A 17957-nucleotide genomic window follows, 5' to 3' on the forward strand; every position below is an offset into this window, starting at 1 on the left:
GACATAGGTGACCAGGCAGCCTCATCGCTGACATAGGTGACCAGGCAGCCTCAGAAACTCTGCCTCCCGGGTTCAATTGATTCTCCTGCCTCAGCCTCCCAAATAGCTATGATTACAGGCACCCGCCACCACGCCCAGCTAATTTTTGTATTTTTAGTAGAAATGGGGTTTCGCCATGTTGGCCAGACTGGTCTCGAACTCCTGACCTCAGGTGATCCATCTGTCTCGGCCTTCCAAAGTGCCGGGATTACAGGCTTGAGCCACCGTGCCTGGCCTCAAACTTTACATTTAGACAGTGGCTTTTCAGGGCCTTTGTGTACATCCTCCACCAAAACGGACCTGACATTGATTGAGTAAATCAGGATGGAAATGATGGCTTGTGAAACTGACCATTGTAAATTTAAAGATATTCACATTTGCCAAATGTGTTCTCCACTGGTGGCTTACTTTGAGTGGCTCACATGCCTTCTATAGAATTGTGGGATTATGGAAGAGGTCCAGTAATATCTTATGAATCTCATGGGTCCTTTCCTTTAATTATTCTGTAGGTGTTTCATTATAGGAGCTTCTCTTCAATTAAACAGTATTTTAATAATAACTTATTTGTCTGGAGGACGTTGGTTCAGTATCCTCCTAAATCAAGAACTGGTAAACCACAGCTTAGTAGATCTAGGACTAAGACTTAAGATGTGGTTGGAATCTCACTCAAGGCCTACCCATCTAAAACTGCGTTCTAGCAATTGCATGCTGACTGCACCCATGAGTCGTAAGTCTGTAGCTGCAAAGTCTGTCTAGTTTGATATTCATTCTAAATACTGGTAAGAGAAACAGACGTACCAGAACTTATGGCTTGCTGAAGATGGTATGAGTAATGTGGAATCTGGGGAAGGGGTGCATGTCACATGGAAATTGGGAGTCTTTGAAAAAGATCTCTATCATGTAAATTAAAAAATAATAAATCTAGTTTCAGAATGTGCAGTGAGTTTGGCGCTCTTACCACCTATAATCTAAGTAACCATGTACCAGGATCTTAAAATCAGTGGGGAAAAGGAACTATTCAGTAAATGGCTTTGGGATAATGACATATATAATCAGAGAGTTATTTTCTCACACCTTACATCAAAATAAATTCCAAATGAAGCAAAGATTTAAGTATAAGAAAATGAGCTCCTTAAAGGACTAAATGACAACTAGATTATTATTTAAAATATTCTCAGAGGCAAAATGCCTATGTATGATATACGTACAAAAAGAAATCATAAAAGAATATACAGTTGATTGCCATTATTCACAGTACTTAAATTTCATATATGTATCATAAGCATTGAATTGGCAAATACCGAATCATTGTTTTTAGGGGAAATATTGGATTAGGCTCCTGTAAGCTTCGGGTCACAAGATTTTTGTCAGTTTACCAATGTGTAAGCTTGTTGCATATGTGTTTCTGTTTAAAGACACCTTATTTACTATATATCATTATTTCGTAAACATTGGGCTCACGGCCAACACACTATAACTCTTTCGTGAACAAAGCGTATCTAACATGTATATTTTGTCCATCAGAGACATCCCAGCCTTCTTATGTTCAGGAACAGTAGACGGCATTTCAGCCCCATCCTTAGGCCATTTGAAACAGCAAAATCACCAGTAAAAACTGGACAAATGGAGAAATGGTGGCCCTAAGTAGATTATGGAAAAGACACTTGATTACGGTATGGGAGCTGAAAAAAGGAGGCTGGGTATGTGGGTCTCAGGTGACTCAAATATTTTGCTGCACTGTGAGTATTTAAGTCTAATAATGACCATGCAAGGCTGTAGTATTGATGTTGGGGTTACATATAAATTTCAGCAGGTAGATTAACTGCAAATATGGAAGCTGTAATTTATGAGGATTAACTATATTGACAGATAACTTTGACCTTATAAAAATGGAAAAGTTCCACAAGACAAAAATCTAGACAGACATACAATTCAAAAGACCAAAATCAAACTAAGTAAAAATATCTGCAACACGTCATAGAAATCTAGATAATTTTTTTTTTTTTTTTTTTTTTTTTGAGACGGAGTCTCGCTCTGTTGCCCTGGCTGGAGTGCAGTGCCCCGATCTCGGCTCACTGCAAGCTCCGCCTCCCAGGTTCAGGCCATTCTGGATTTCACTGTGTTAGCCAGGATGGTCTCGATCTCCTGACCTCGTGATCCACCGGCCTCGGCCTCCCAAAGTGCTGGGATTACAGGCATAAGCCACCGCGCCCGGCCGGTAATTTTTTTAACCTACTAAGCATTCTTCAATGTCACTGTAAAAAAAAAAACCAGCATCCTGTCATTTGCGACAACACGGAGGAACCTGGAAGATATTATGCTAGGTGAAATCAGCCAGGCACAGAAAGACAAATACCCAGTGATCTCACTTACACATGGGATCTAAAACAGTTGGACTCATAGAAGGAGAGATTAAAATGGTGGTTACCTGGGGCTGGGATGTGGAAGTGGGTGGGGTAAGTGTAGGAAATGGTAAGATGTTTGTTAAAAGGTTCAGAGTATCAAACAGAAGCAATTAAGTTCAAAAGAAAAAAAAGGAAAACTACCAACAAGTCACAAGAAAAATAGTGAAAGGATGTGAACAAATGGTTCAAAATGTGTAAAAGTATTTTAATAGGTAACCCACTGATACGGTTCAGCAACAAAGCACAAAATAATGCATAGTGTAAAATCTTCTCCCATCCCAGTCCCTGGAGCCAAGCAACCCACACCAGAGGCCTCTGGTGCTGTTAGCTTCTTGTAGGATCTTTTTGAGATGTTTTATGTAAATATAAGCATATTTGTGCCTGTGAGTGTGTGATGGGTAATTTCCCTTTTTTGGTTACACTAATGGTAATATGCTATAAAAACAATTATACACCTAGCTTTTGTTATACTTTTAATATTTGAGGAAATCATTCCATATTTATATTTATTATAGAGCTACCCAGTATTAAAAGCTGCCTAGCCTTCTATGCTAATAGTGCCATATTAACATTTAATATGTGTTGTTTGCTGTATTTTGCCACTACAAATTACACTACAAGTAGGCGCGGTATCTCACACCTGTAATCCCAGCACTTTGGGAGGTGAGATGGGCAGATCATTCAGCTCAGGAGTTCGAGACCAGCCTGGACAATGTGGTGAAACCCCATCTCTACAAAAAATACAACAACAATAAAAATAATTAGCTGAGCATGGTGGCACATGCCTGTAGTCTCAGCTACTTGGGAGGCTGAGGTAGGAGGACCGCTTGAGTCTGGGAGGCAGAGGTTGCAGTGAGCCGAGATGGTGCCACTGCACTCCAGCCTGGGTGACATAGTGAGACTCTATCTCAAAAAAAAAAAAAAAAAAAAAGTCTTACAAATAATATTCTTTAAATACCTCTGTGCAGATCAACAACTATATCTATAGTAAATATCTTTTTGCCAATTTGTATCTTTTGAATTTTGTACTATATACATTTTTTAAACTATTCAATAAATATGGTCGTATTTTCATTCCAAAATGAAAGATACATTTTAATAAAATTGAAGTTAAAGAAGAAAGAAATGAAAAAGAAAGAAGTTCGAAGGGATGAGAAGAAAAGACAGATGGTAATATGACTGTCCTCTAAAGGAAATGGTTTCTGTTGCTAGGTTTTCCACTTAGCTAAAGTCATCAGCTGTTTGATGAATAGACAATAGTTTGGATTAAAAAATATTTAAAATCCTTTTTTCGTTCCAATTCAAGATTTAAACATGAATGCCATTAGAAATGAATAGGGGCAAATCAAGAGTTCTAGGGCACTGGAAGCATGTCAGGAGAAAAGACCTCTGTTTCCTCCTTATTACAAGATGCTCTCTGAACAGGCTGTCCTCATTCTAAAGATCTGTGAGTCTGATTTTATTAATATCATTGAAGTAAATTTCCCTTTCATTTCTCCTAAACTATCCCTCAAGCAAATGAAAAAGCAAATGAATTGCAAGGTTATTTTTCTTAAAATAGGACCATCGTCTTTTGAAATACACAGGATTTTAATTTTAAAATACTTTGTGCATTATATTTTCCCCATGATTGCCTTCAAATAGTGGGTACTTTTTCTCATAAGCATTAATTGGGAACCGTGTGGCTACGAGATCAAAGAAATAATATCCTAGAAATAATATGGTCACATTTACATAGAAATAATAATGCTGGAGTTGTTTTCTTTTCTTTTCTTTTCTTTTCTTTTTTTTTTTTTTTGAGACAAAATCTAACTCTGTCATCACCTAGGCTGGAGTGCAATGATGCTACCCCAGCTCACTGCAACCTCCACCTCCTGGATTTAAGTGATTTTTTCTGCCTCAGCCTCCTGAGTAGCTGGGATTACAGGTGCCTGCCACCACACCCAGCTAATTTTTGTATTTTTAGTAGAGAGGGGTTTCACCACGTTGGCCAGGCTGGTCTCGAACTCCTGCCCTCAAGTGATCCGCCCGCCACAGCCTCCCAAAGTGCTAGGATTATAGGCATGAGCCACCGCGCCAGACCCCAAATTTTATTTTTTATTCATATATTCTCCACTGTCTCAGCTGGCATTAATGAATCTTAAGTTTGCTTTTATTGTATCATAATTTTGAAAGTGCCTAGTAAGGAGGGGTTATTAGTGTCCAGATGTATTTCAGAAGCAGCAAACTAATCATCTTTGAATAGTGATAGATATTTTTTCAGGTAGAAAAATTTTATAGGTAATGCCAATAGGTACAAATATAGGCGCTAATGATTTCTTTTAATATTTCTGGAAAGGAATTAGATTATATATCTGTGATAGAATATAATACTAAGTATTAGATTGTAGAAGGCTTTGTTTCAAGGTGGTTATTCATTCATGTTACTACCTTCTTCAATCATAACTCAGTAAGACCTCAAAGATCTAAATCTTTGGGCTTTGTAAATCCTGAATTACTTAGGTCTCTGCTACTGGAAAGTGAACATCAAAAGTCGTCTATTTAAGAAAAAAAGTAGTTTTTATAATCTGAGTTGTATACTGGACCCATAGAGATCATTTTAAATGTAGCAATGAATAGAGATTGGATAAAAACAGTGTTAAAAATTCTTTTCTAATTCAAGTTCAAATTTTAAAAATTTGAAAGGCACGTTTTAGTGTATAAATAATTGAAAAGTTGTTGACAGTTGTTTGTTTTGCAGTCAGCAAGTGGCAAGGATCTTTGCAGAGACAACAGGAAAATAAAGGCCGTAACATGCGTATATACACAATGAAATATGGATGTGAGCTTAGAGGCTACACACGGTCTCTGGGATACTCGAACTATCTTTCTTGCCGTGGACCAGCTAACATGCCTTGGTTGCGCCAGTGTACTGACCCCTGTGGACATTACCTCATTAAATATTCAATAAATGTTATTTTTTTCCTACTGCCTTTCTGTCTTCTATATGAGAATATGTAAGTATTCGCTGAAGGCTTTTCTTTTGCTTTTGTGAATACCTTCACACCATGTTGTATTCTGTCTTGGTTAGTTAAAAAAAAAAAAAAAGTTGGCCAGGTGCAGTGGCTCACAGCTGTAATCCCAGAACTTTGGGAGGCCAAGGCAGGCGGATCACCTGAGGTTGCGAGTTCAAGAGCAACCTGACCAACATGGAGAAAGCCATCTCTACTAAAAATACAAAATTAGCCAGTCATGGTGGCACGCACCTATGATCCCACCTACTCGGGAGGCTAAGGCAAGAGAATTGCTTGAACCCATGAGGCGGAGGTTGCAGTGAGCCGAGATTGCGCCACTGTACTCCAGGCTGGGTGACTGAGCGAGACTCTGTCTCAAAAAAAAAAAAAAAATAAATAAAAGGTTAATTATATTTCTTGTTATGAGACAAATGAACTATTTCACACTTTCCATTGAGGATAGCGTGTAACGCAGGTTTTTCTCTTACAGGTTGTGGGACTGGAAAGTATCTTAAAGTGAACAGCCAGGTACATACCGTGGGCTGTGACTACTGTGGGCCACTGGTAGAGATTGCCCGGAATAGAGGATGTGAAGCCTTGGTATGTGACAACCTTAATCTCCCCTTTAGGGATGAGGGCTTTGATGCCATCATCTCCATAGGAGGTAAGGCAGCCGGATCACACATTCACCCTTTGCCATGAGAATAATTGACGTGGTTTAGTCCGTTCTCATGACTCAACATCCGTTCTGTGTAGAAATGTCAATGTAATTTATTTTATCTAATTTAAAAAAATTGTTTTAACTACTTGAGTGATTTGACTCAACTCCAAAATGTATTTATGGCACATATGATTGTTTTAACTATTTAAACCTTCAAATTGTTATTGCAGTTTTTTTATGGTTCATTCCAATTTCTTTTATTTATGAGTAAGAAAGGATTAGAGGAATCTTACTCATTGAAAATAGCACTTCATTATATTTAAATGAAGCCAGATTAATCCAAAGCAAAGTAGATATTTAGAAGTTATATTACCATTTTTTAGGCCAAAATAGTGGCCTTTGTTAACAGAGAATTCTAGGGCTAACACACCTAATTTCACCTGGACCAATCTGCCACTCACTGGTACTCAAGTTCATGGAGAAGATAGGTCCCATCTGGTCTTGGATTGCATTGTTTTTATAATGCCACTCTGCTCATTTACTGCCAGAGATCGTTCATGAGTCTAGGGAATGTGTTTCTCATATCCTCCCAACAAGTGTGACCAGAAAACACACATGCCAAAAAATGGGGGAAAAAAATCCATGCCTGAAATACATGCAGGTAAGGAATACATGACACCTGCCATATTTAAATATGCAGGGAAACTTGATATTTAATGGAATCCTGTGACAAGGTTTTTTTTGTTTGTTTTGCAATGGAAAAATATTTTGCAAAGCAAATTTCTTGTCCCAATACACTCTTAAAAATCAACCTATTTGGCCGGGTGCAGTGGCTCACACCTGTAATCCCAGCCCTTTGGGAGGCCGAAGTGGGTGGATCATGAGGTCAGGAGATCAAGACCAGCCTGACCAACATGGTGAAACCCCATCTCTACTAAAAATACAAAAATTAGCCGGGCATGGTGCAAGCGCCTGTAGTCCCAGCTACTCAGGAGGCTGAGGCAGGAGAATCGCTTGAACCTGGAAGGCGGAGGTTGCAGTGAGCTGAGATCACGCCGCTGCACTCCAGCCTGGATGACAAGAGTGAGACTCATCTCAAAAAAAAAACCTATTTGAATAACAAGTTTTATCCAAGAAAGATGATCTTTTATAAAATGGAGTTATTCATGACAAAATTTTAGAATAAGATGATTTGCTCTTTTCCTAAAATAGATAAAAGATTGATTTATCCAACATTAGGTGGGGACTATTTCTTCATATGGTGAAGGGAGGCAGACCTGGAAGCCATAACCTTGGAACTAGTAAAGACTGGCAAGAGATGGTTGCCATGGAAACTTGCTCTCTGATAGTCTCATTTGCAGTTGAAACTGTTAGATCCATTTTGGTTGTAAGCATTAAGAGGATTGTCTTAGCCTTTGCAGCCTGCTATAGCAAAATACCATAGACTTGGCTTAAACAACAGACATTTATTTCTCACAGTTCTGGAGGCTGGACATCTCAGATCAGGGTGCCAGCAGGGTAAGGTTCTGGTAAGGGACCCTCCTACCAGCTTGCAGATGGCTTAATTCTTGCTGTATCATCACGTGGAGTGTGGCAGGAGACTGGAAGGAGAAGGGGAGAAAGAGAGAGATAGAGCAAGCTCTCTGGTCTCTTCTTATAAATAGGCCATTAATCCCATAATGGGGGCCCACTCTCACAACTTCATCTAAACCTCCTAAAGTTCTGACCTCCTAATACCTTCATACTGGGGGTTAGGGCTTCAACATATGGGTCTTGGAGGCCACAAACATTCAGTCTATAACCAGGAAAAAACCTTGTTGAATTAAGCAACACTATACAATGCTTTGAATCTTTAGTGGAAAAAGGTTTTGGCTTGGTCATTCCACTTAACTAGAAATTGGAGAAAGGTCAAAGAAATGAGCCGGGCGCAGTGACTCACGCCTGTAATCCTAGCACTTTGGGAGGCCAAGGCGGGTGGATCACAAGGTCAGGAGTTCAAGACCAGCCTGGCCAAGATGGTGAAATGCCATCTCTACTAAAAAGACAAAAATTAGCTGGGCGTGGTGGCGAGCGTTTGTAATCCAGCCACTCGGGAGGCTGAGGCAGGGCACTGCTTGAACCTGGAAGGAAGAGGTTGCAGTGAGCCGAGATCATGCCACTGCACTCCAGCCTAAGCAACAGAGTGAGACTCCATCTCAAAAAATAAATAAATAAATAAATAAATAAATAAATAAAATAAAATAGAAAGTCAAAGAAATGTGTGGACTCTTTGCTCTTCTTTTGTCTACACTCATTTTATTATTTTTTTTTTAACTATTTAAACCTTCAAATTGTTATTGGATTTTTTTAGTGGTTCAAGAATTTTTTATTTTTATTTTTTATTTTTTGAGACAAATTTTTTTGAGATGTCTTGTTACGTCTTGATATTTTATCATTTGATGACATTTAACTTTTCAAGTGTACATGCCTCGCCTCTCTAACCTTCAGCATTTAGAATCCGCAGGTTTAGCGTAAAGTGAGACCAATTTTTTTATTGGTCTCACTCTTGTCACCCTGGCTGGAGTGCAGTGGCAGCCTCAACCGCCTGGGCTCAGGTTATCCTCCTGCCTCAGCCTCCCAAGTAGCTGGGACTACAGGCACACACCACCATGTCTGGCTAATTTTTTTCTAATTTTTTTGTAGAGATGGGGTTGCCATATTGTCCAGGCTGGCCTTGAACTCCCGGGCTCAACAAATCCACCTGCCTTGGCCTCCCAAAGTGTGGTGATTACAGGCATGAGCCACCATGCCCAGGCTAAGTTCGTTTTAGTCTGCAAGGCCACCTACATCCAGACGATGCCACTGAGCCACTGGTGAAGGAAGGGGATATAGACCAGCTTTCCTATGCTTGGGAAACACTCCATGCATATCTGGCTAAGTCCTCTCTATTTTCAGTTTACATCTCATGCCTTGCCCTCAGAGAAAATGGAGCACACCTAGTTACCATCTTCGAATTAAAAATGCTTCCTTGAGTGGAAAAACAGTATGCGTTTTTATGATCTGTAACTATGAATTAATGTGATGTGGTTATTTTCAGTTCAATTTCACACTTAGAACTATATTATGGTAGCCAGGCATGGTGGCGGGCACCTGAAGTCCCGGCTACTTTGGGAGGCTGGGGTGAGAGGATTGTTTGAGTCCAGGAGTTTGAGTCCAGCCTGGGCAACATAATGAGACCTTGTCCCTAAAAATCATGTATATATAAAAACATATATAAATATAAATATGAAATGTATATTTATATATATAAAATATATATGTGTGTTTATATAACTAGATGAGGTATAAGAGACATGTCTATTGAAATTTCTCATATTATATTACATAGATAAGGACCTATATTATGAGAAATATATATATAAATATAAATAATATATATAAAAGGAAGTATACGATGAGAAATTTCAATAGACTGTCTCTCTTATGTCCCTATATATTTACTTCTCTATTTAAAATTCTGTATGTTGGCACTTCTTGCTTAACAGGAAGAAATATATATGTATATATATATTTGCTTTTCCACATCTTTTAATAATAATGTGAGATAAGCATCATACCTGGTTATACCTTCATTTGCTGGCAGATTGGAAAAAGAAACATTGTTGTACTTACCTTTGGAATAGTCTGATAAACATCCTAGGGAAAAGTGGTGGCGTATTAACATAGCAGCAATCAACAATGCCCTTCAGGCTAGTGCTTCTCAACTGGGGGTTATATTGCTCCTTCCCCCTTTCCCCAGGGGACATGGGCAATGTCTGGAGACATTTTTAATTGTCACAACTGGATGTGTGTATGTGTGTATGTATAATGTCATCTAGAAAGTGGGCTCCCACAATAAAGAATTACCCACTTTGGGAGGCCAAGGCTGGCGGATCACGAGGTCAGGAGTTTGAGACCAGCCTGGCCAATATGGTGAAACCCCATCTCTCCTAAAAATACAAAATTAGCCAGGCATGGTGGCGCATGCCTGAGGCTCAGCTACTTGGGAGGCTGAGAAAGGAGAATTGCTTGAACCCGGGAGGCGGAGGTTGCAGTGAGCCAAGTCATACCACTGCACCCCAGCCTGGGCGACAGAGCAAGACTCCGTTTAAAAAACAAACAAACAAACAAAAAACAAAAAACGAATTATCTAGCCCAAAATATCAATAGTACTGATATTTAAAAAAAGCCTGCTTTACAGTAAACCTGTAGATTCTGAATGCTGAAGGTTAGAGAGGCGAGACTTGAAAAGTTAAATGTCAATAAATGATAAAATATCAAGATATAACAAGATATTAAAGGAAATCATGTGTAACTTCTCCTCATCTGGAATCCAGTAATTGAATTCAACCTACCTACTGTCTGGGCTCTCAGCAGGAAAATATTGCTTTAAGATACATATATTGAGTACTACTTTTGCCTTTACAAGCCGTGATTATGATTTTTTAAAGAAAAGGGACTTTTAAAAATTAAATATAGTTTCCAGACATTGATATTTCAGATAAATATATTCTTACTTCTCATTTTAGATATATTTACAATGTTTCTTAATAGAGCATGTATATGTATACATGTCTAATACATTTAATATGTAATGAAGTAATCATTTGTAGGCTTTTTTTTTTTTTTTTTTTTGAGACAGGGTCTTACTCTGTCACCCAGGTCGGAGTACAGTGGCGTGATCTCAGCTCACTTCAACCTCTGCCTCCTGGGCTCAAGTGATCCTCTCACATCAGCTTCCTGAGTAGCTTGGACCACAGACACGCACCACCACACCCAGCTAATTTTTTTTTATTTTTAATTTTTTTTGGTAGAGATGGGGTTTCACTGTGTTGCCCAGGCTGGTCTTGAACTCCTGAGCTCAAGTGATCCACCCACCTCAGCCCCTCAAAGTGCTGGAATTACAGATGTGAGCCACCATCTGCGGCCACCTATTTTTTCTTAAGAACATTTGTCTTAAAGGCTGTTACTTATTACACTTTAAATATAAATATAAAACATAATATAAAAGACTGATATTCCTGGGTGAAATTATGCTATTACATCTGATTAGAAAGGAATGGTCACTTAGGCATTAATAAATGAATAAATAAGGACTTTCTTAAAAAAAATAAAATAAAATAAAACTTGGCCAGGCGTGGTGGTTCACGCCTGTAATCCCAACACTTTGGGAGGCTGAGGCAGGAGGATGGCTTGAGCCCAGGAATTCGATACCAGCCTGGGCAACATGGCAAAACTCCATCTCTACAAAAAATACAAAAATTAGCTGGGTGTGGTGATATACACCTGTGGTCCCAGCTACTCAGGAGGCTGAGAGAGGAGAATCACCTGAACTCAGAAGGCAGAGGCTGCAGCAAGCTGAGATGGAGCCACTACATCCTGGGTGACAGAGCAAGACCCTGTCTCAAAAAAAAAAAAAAAAAAAAAAAACCAACAAAGAAAAAAACCTACTTTGAAGCCCAATAAAATTCTGAATGTTGACGTATGAGTCTACTAAAACGAGACCATTTTATTAAAATAGTCCCATTTTAATGGTTTTTTTAATTGGTCTTATACCACCCCCCAAAAAATACAGTCAATTATCATTATCTACAGTAGTAATGTTCTATAAACTCTCTGTGAACACTGAATTAATACATTCAGTGGAATATAGAATCCCAAGCGGCATACAGGATTGGGTTTCTGTGAGCCTCTGGTCACAACATTTTTGTCAGCTGAACAATATATTGCCTTGTTTTATGTGTGTTTCTGTTTAAAGACAGTTTATTTCATCTTAAACTCATGCCAACAGCACTGCAACTCATGCCTGAACGAAATTATCTAACTCATATTTTCTCTGTAAGGCACATCACAGTCTTCCAAGTCATAGAAGCACTAGATAATACCTCAACATTATGTTTGCAGGCGATTTCAAATAACAAAATCACCAACAAGAAGCACAAACATGCAGAAAATGTGGCACAAAATAGATCACAAAAAGAACCCTTGTTTACAGTATTAGAGTTGAAATAAGAAGGAAGAACATTGCTTTGTTTCATCTCAGCTGGGAATATGTGCATTGAGAGGCTCAAGTTGCCCCTCTGCATTCATCAGTGAATGACCGTGAAAGTCTGGGAGTACTGATTTGGGGGATTACAATTTGGGGAGTATTGATTTGGGGGCAATTGATTATCAAGTGGGCAAATTGGCAAATACAGAATCCATGAATAATGAAGAAGGATTGTATTTAGAAAATACATCCATAGAAGAAGCTCTAAAGTGAATTAGGTGCAAGTTATGGGAGATACATACATATGGGAGATACATACATACATATATACGTGTGTGTGTGTATATATATATATATATGTGTGTGTGTGTATATATTTGAGACAGCGTCTCACTCTGTTGGCCAGACTGGACTGCAGTGGCATGATCATAGCCCACTACAACCTCGACCTCCCCGGCTCAAATGATCCTCCCACTTCAGCCTCCTGAGTAGCTGGAACTGCAGGCACACACCACTGCACCCAGTTAATTTTTTTGTATTTTTTGTAGAGATGGGGTTTTGCCATGTTGCCCAGGCTGGTCTCAAACTCCTGGCCTCAAGTGATCCGCCCACCTCAGCCTCCCAAAGTGCTGGGATTACTGGCATGAGCCACTGCACGCAGCACGGGAGATATTAATGGCTCTTAGTAACCACGGATAAATGTGAGCATTAGCAGTGGATTGAGTCTTTCTCAGTCCTGACTGCTATACCTCCTTAGCTTAGTAATCAGGACTCTACTTCTAGAAAGGTGTGCTTTCAAATGAGCCACATTAAAGGACTCTTCTTTTGGGGAGTGGGTGGCGGCAGTCTGAGGCCAGGAAGAGAGTGATTGGTCAAAGATCACAAAACTAGTTACCGAAAGATCTAGAATGAAATACACTGGTGTGTTGTTCTTCAAACCCATTTCACCCTCACACCTCTGGCTTTCTTACATTGCTGCATGGTAGAGATACCAAGGTTTGTGTGCTGTTGATAGGAATGAAAACTTGATTGGTAACGATACAAAATGTATCTGTTGAGTGATATTTCTTTACTAGTTTGATCTGTACACAAACCCCATTTTTGATATTTAATATGTCTCTGTGGCAGGTAAACTACAAAGATCTACTAACAGTTGGATTATTTTGACCCTTAGAGCAACCCTTTCGGGCTCTGTCTCTGCCCTCACAGCTCATATCAAAACAAGAGTCTTCCAACTTTGCTTGAAATTAACTTCCTCCCTGATGTATTGGTGGGTCTGTGTGGGGAAAAACAATTTGAAGTTTTCTCTTGACACAGTACTGTGATTACACTCCCTCAAGAACTAACAGACTAGCACTTTCTGTCTATTGGTGGATAAAATTATGCCTAATAACACACTTATGACTTGATAAAGGCAGTCTTACTTGAAGCTCATTTTGGCTTTGCAGAAATTGGAAGTGAAGTGATGACCTATAGATGGATTTTTTAATAGACACAACTATTTTGTATCTTATTATAAGCAATCAATTGGACTTGGCGTGAGCTGCTGATCTTTGCATTATCTAGACAGAGAAACAATCTTTAACATATTTCTCTACTTCTCAGCTATTACTTTAGAAGTACAAATTATTCATTAAAACAATGAATTACCTCATAGAATTCAAAGGGAACATTTAATATCCCTTTCAAATTTTAGTAATTCACATTGACCATTCTTCTGGTTGAAAAAAATCCGTAGTATTTTGGAACTTGAAGAGACTTTATGGATTTATGGACTCTAGACTTCTTATTACAGAGGAAGAAACTTAAAATCTGTATAACTTAAATATCTTGCCCAAGATCAGCCATCTAATATTAAAGTGCAGGAGCCAAAGCTAAAATTTATGTTTCTCCTAAAATCAGGCCTGTGCTATTTCTGTCATCATCGTTGCCATGGAGGAAATAAGAAGGTTTTATTAGATGTCAAAATTTCATCATTGTTATATGGTAAACACCAGTGTATACGTGTGTGGGTTTATGTGTGCGCATACACACTGAGATCCAGTTTTGTCTTTTTCAGTCATACATCATTTTTCTACAAAACAAAGAAGAATCAGAGCAATAAAAGAAATGGCCAGGGTCTTAGTTCCTGGAGGCCAGCTGATGATATATGTTTGGGCAATGGAACAAAAGAACCGTCGCTTTGAGAAGCAAGACGTGCTTGTTCCATGGAACAGGGCCCTGTGTTCCCAGCTCTTCTCAGAGTCCAGCCAGTCTGGGAGGAAGAGGCAGAGTGGACACCCAGAAAGAGGCCATCCCTACCATCCTCCTTGCTCTGAGTGTAGCTGTTCTGTTTGTTTTAAAGAGCAGTGTGGTTCAAAACGGTCCCACAGTGTGGACTATGAACCTGCTATGGCAAGAACCTGTTTTGCAAATATTTCTAAGGAAGGCGAGGAAGAATATGGATTCTACAGCACATTAGGAAAATCGTTTCGTTCCTGGTTTTTCTCCAGATCTTTGGATGAATCGACTCTGAGGAAGCAAATTGAAAGAGTAAGACCCTTGAAAAACACAGAAGTTTGGGCCAATAGCACTGTAACAATCCAGCCTTCCAGACACTCTAGTTTAGACTTTGATCACCAAGAGCCATTTTCAACAAAAGAGCAAAGCCTAGATGAGGAAGTGTTTGTGGAATCTTCTTCTGGAAAACACTTGGAGTGGCTGAGAGCACCAAGTACCCTGAATCATTTAAATGGAGGCCATCAAGGAGAAATGAGAAGAAATGGAGGGGGAAATTTTCTGGATAGCACTAATACCGGTGTGAATTGTGTGGATGCAGGTAACTTAGAAGATGATAATCCTTCTGCTAGTAAAATATTGAGAAGGATTTCTGCAGTCGATTCCACAGATTCCAACCCAGATGATACAATGTCTGTGGAAGATCCACAGCCTGATATTTTGGACTCCTCAGCCTTTATGCGCTACTACCACGTGTTTCGAGAAGGGGAGCTCTGCAGTCTGCTCAAGGAGAATGTGTCAGAGCTCCGTATCCTGAGTTCTGGGAATGATCATGGTAACTGGTGTATCATTGCAGAGAAAAAGGGAAGTTGTGATTGATTGGAACCTTTTAGACAACTCCTCCAAAAGATGAGCCACATTCTTTTCTCTTGGTTTGATATGGTTACCTGAATTTGCATTCAGTGTTATTTGTTAATCCATTTATGCTTTGGTCTGCAGAGACTATTAGTTATTTGGTTGTTTTTGTTTTTATCTTTGAATAAGCACAGATCCTGGCACTGAAAGCACTTGACAAAGGGTATTTGTGCTTAAATGTTAATATAAAAGATCTGAAGGAGCAACAGAAAATGCCCTTCAGTACAGCTCAGATTTTTTTTTTTAACCCCAGAGAGATAAAATACATGTATAGTGTTTTTCAGTATTAAACATCGATTTAAAAAGATTATGCTGTTAAATAATCTTTTAAAACAGTATTTTTATAAAGTGAGGGGATAATTTCTGGTTCTCAGGTTATAATTGAGAGCAGTGTGCAAGATAATAGGTAAATTTGATCCATTGCACAGATACACATTGAACCATGCGATGAGTTATCTTGTTGCCAAGGCCTTGCTTCTACTTAAAGTTTTCAGAAAACTGAGTGACAGTGGAGAGAACCAAGAAGTGTTACAAGGACTTTTCTAAATTATAAGCAAACTTGCTTCAAAATAAGTTGACATGTGATAACAAGGTTTTCAATGTAGCCCAGGAGGTTTTTAAAGGCGCTGTTAGGCTGAGCGTGGTGGCTCATGCCTGTAATCCTAGCACTTTGGGAGGCCGAGGCAGAAGGATCACTTGAACCCAGGAGTTCAAGAATAGCCTGGGCAATATAGCAAGACCCCATCACTATAAAAAATTAGCCAGGTGTGGTGGTGCATGCCTGTCGTCCAAGCTACTCAAGAGACTGAGGCAGGAGGATCACGTGAGCCCAGGAATTCAAGGCTGCAGTGAATTATGATTGCACCACTGCACTGCAGCCTGGGCAACATAGCAAGACTGTCTCAAAATAATAATAATAATAAAGGCATTGTTAGCTTGTAAGGAGTGGAGTATGTAGGTGCTAGGAGTTATATGCAAGTACCCAAGTGGTATTCTTCCAATCTTATTAGAAGCATGAATATCCAAGACCAAGATTGACTAATGATGAGTCTGCATCAAGAACTACGCATTTCTTCTGAGTTGACGGACTCTTTAGGAAAGGAAAATCTAGGTGAAGCACTGATTTTAGCTCTGAGAACAAACAAATTAAGGTACAGCATAGTTACCCTTGGTACAGGTATGACTGGGGTTTGCTGTATCCTTTAAAATAGTATCTGGGCATTTATTTTATTGAAGGTGACTACATTTTATTAGTTATATTGGGAATTTAGGTAGAATCAACTTCTACTGATTAAAGGTTGAATTTCTGTCACTTTGTAGAGAAACAAATAGACTGGACACTGTGTGGTCACTGTTTAGATTTGCCCATGGGTCTGTTTAAATCTATGTCATGGATCCTGAGACAAAAATATAATTAAGACAGGTCTAGAGACAGGAGAAGCAGAAATAAGTTGACCCAGACATACAGTCTCAAGTAGTTCATTAATGAGAAAATTGACATCTGACAAGAATCTTTTTACTTTATGCTGGATGAAAATCCAAATCTTGTTTTATTTTTTCCACTAAAAGTAACTAAAATAATACAAATTTCATTTGTTTTTGGGTTCTTTTCTCCTTTAATGATTGTGCTGTAACTTAAAATAATGATGTTACTTTTGAACAAACTTAAAGAACTATTTTTAAAGCATATGAAAACTATTGATGTTTATAACTCTCTTTTGGCTTCAAAATAAGATTGTGTTATCACTATTTTGGTAGAGGAGGTTGTCTGGTGAAAATGATGCATATGACTTGTACTGTTCAGTGTACGTCCTGCAGTAGTGGACGATTGAAAACATATGTAAGTGGAGTATAAATTAAAAAATAATTTGGTTTCTTCTATTTCTCTTTTTTTTTTTGAGACAGAGTCTCCCTCTGTCTCCCAGGCTGGAGTGCAGTGGCGCTATCTCGGCTCACTGCAAGCTCCGTCTCCTGGGTTCACGCCATTCTCCTGCCTCAGCCTCCCAAGTAGCTGGGACTACAGGCACCCACCACCATGCCCGGCTGGTTTTTTGTATTTTTAGTAGAGACGGGGTTTCACCGCATTAGCCAGGATGGTCTCGATCTCCTGACGTCATGATCCACCCGCCTCGGCCCCCCAAAGTGCTGGGATTACAGGTGTGAGCCACCACGCCCAGCCTGTTTCTTTTATTTCTTAATTCAGGACATTAAACCATGACTGCAAGGGATTTTCTTGGTAAAAAGAAAAGATTCTCAGAGTCAAAATGTTCTTACAACTCGGGCTTGATGGCCTTTGAATTATGAATGGATTGTTCCTCTCTCTGAAGCCTGTTGTCACATGGGTTTTTAATCCTGGCTTTGCTGCTAGAAATCTGTGCTTGAAGTCCTCTCTTTCTGCTGGTAGCCTACCACTTAAAAGTCATGACGTGGTGGAACTCAGTTTACTAGACTCTTTAGCCTTTGAGCTAAACTGTCTGAGCAACCTCTTAGATGTACACACACCACTTTGTATGAAAGGGTTCTCTAGAACGGTTCTTTGGAGAGAAATATTTTCATGTAAGTTTGACAGGGGTGTAAATAAAGCATGGTTACTAATAAGTCTTTTACTCTTCATCTAATGAACATAAGAATCTATGCATCCAGATATTATTTTGTATACAAATATTTAACTTGGTGATTGATAATCTCTCTTTGGAGAAGTCACATGGAAAGCTCTTTTA

At 39.1% G+C, this 17957-nt stretch overlaps 1 protein-coding gene and 1 long non-coding RNA gene across 18 annotated transcripts in view; one reads left to right on the plus strand and one right to left on the minus strand.

Annotated features, from left to right (window-relative positions):
• TRMT9B (tRNA methyltransferase 9B (putative)) overlaps positions 1 to 17113 on the plus strand; it is a 72881-nt gene extending 55768 nt beyond the window's left edge. For 9 of the 11 annotated variants that reach the window (XM_054561201.2, XM_054561203.2, XM_054561202.2 and 6 more), the window contains 2 exons: positions 5928 to 6101; positions 14165 to 17113. In XM_054561201.2, coding sequence (XP_054417176.1) covers positions 5928 to 6101; positions 14165 to 15201 — 1211 coding nt within the window. In that variant the 3' untranslated portion in view covers positions 15202 to 17113. Of the gene's footprint in view, positions 1 to 18; positions 37 to 5927; positions 6102 to 14164 lie in introns of those variants that run through there. The other 2 variants (XM_054561210.2, XM_054561207.2) reach the window with 2 other exon arrangements.
• LOC129060891 (uncharacterized) overlaps positions 1 to 17957 on the minus strand; it is a 52914-nt gene that overhangs the window by 21791 nt on the left and 13166 nt on the right. The window contains exon 4 of one of the 7 annotated variants that reach the window (XR_008527760.2): positions 7547 to 7699. The exons of 5 other annotated variants lie outside the window; for them this stretch is intronic. This is a non-coding gene — a long non-coding RNA (uncharacterized LOC129060891). Of the gene's footprint in view, positions 1 to 7546; positions 7700 to 17957 lie in introns of those variants that run through there. One more of the 7 variants, XR_008527763.2, reaches the window with a different exon arrangement.

Source organism: Pongo abelii, chromosome 7, assembly GCF_028885655.2.
Source record: "Pongo abelii isolate AG06213 chromosome 7, NHGRI_mPonAbe1-v2.0_pri, whole genome shotgun sequence".
Lineage (NCBI taxonomy): Eukaryota > Metazoa > Chordata > Mammalia > Primates > Hominidae > Pongo > Pongo abelii.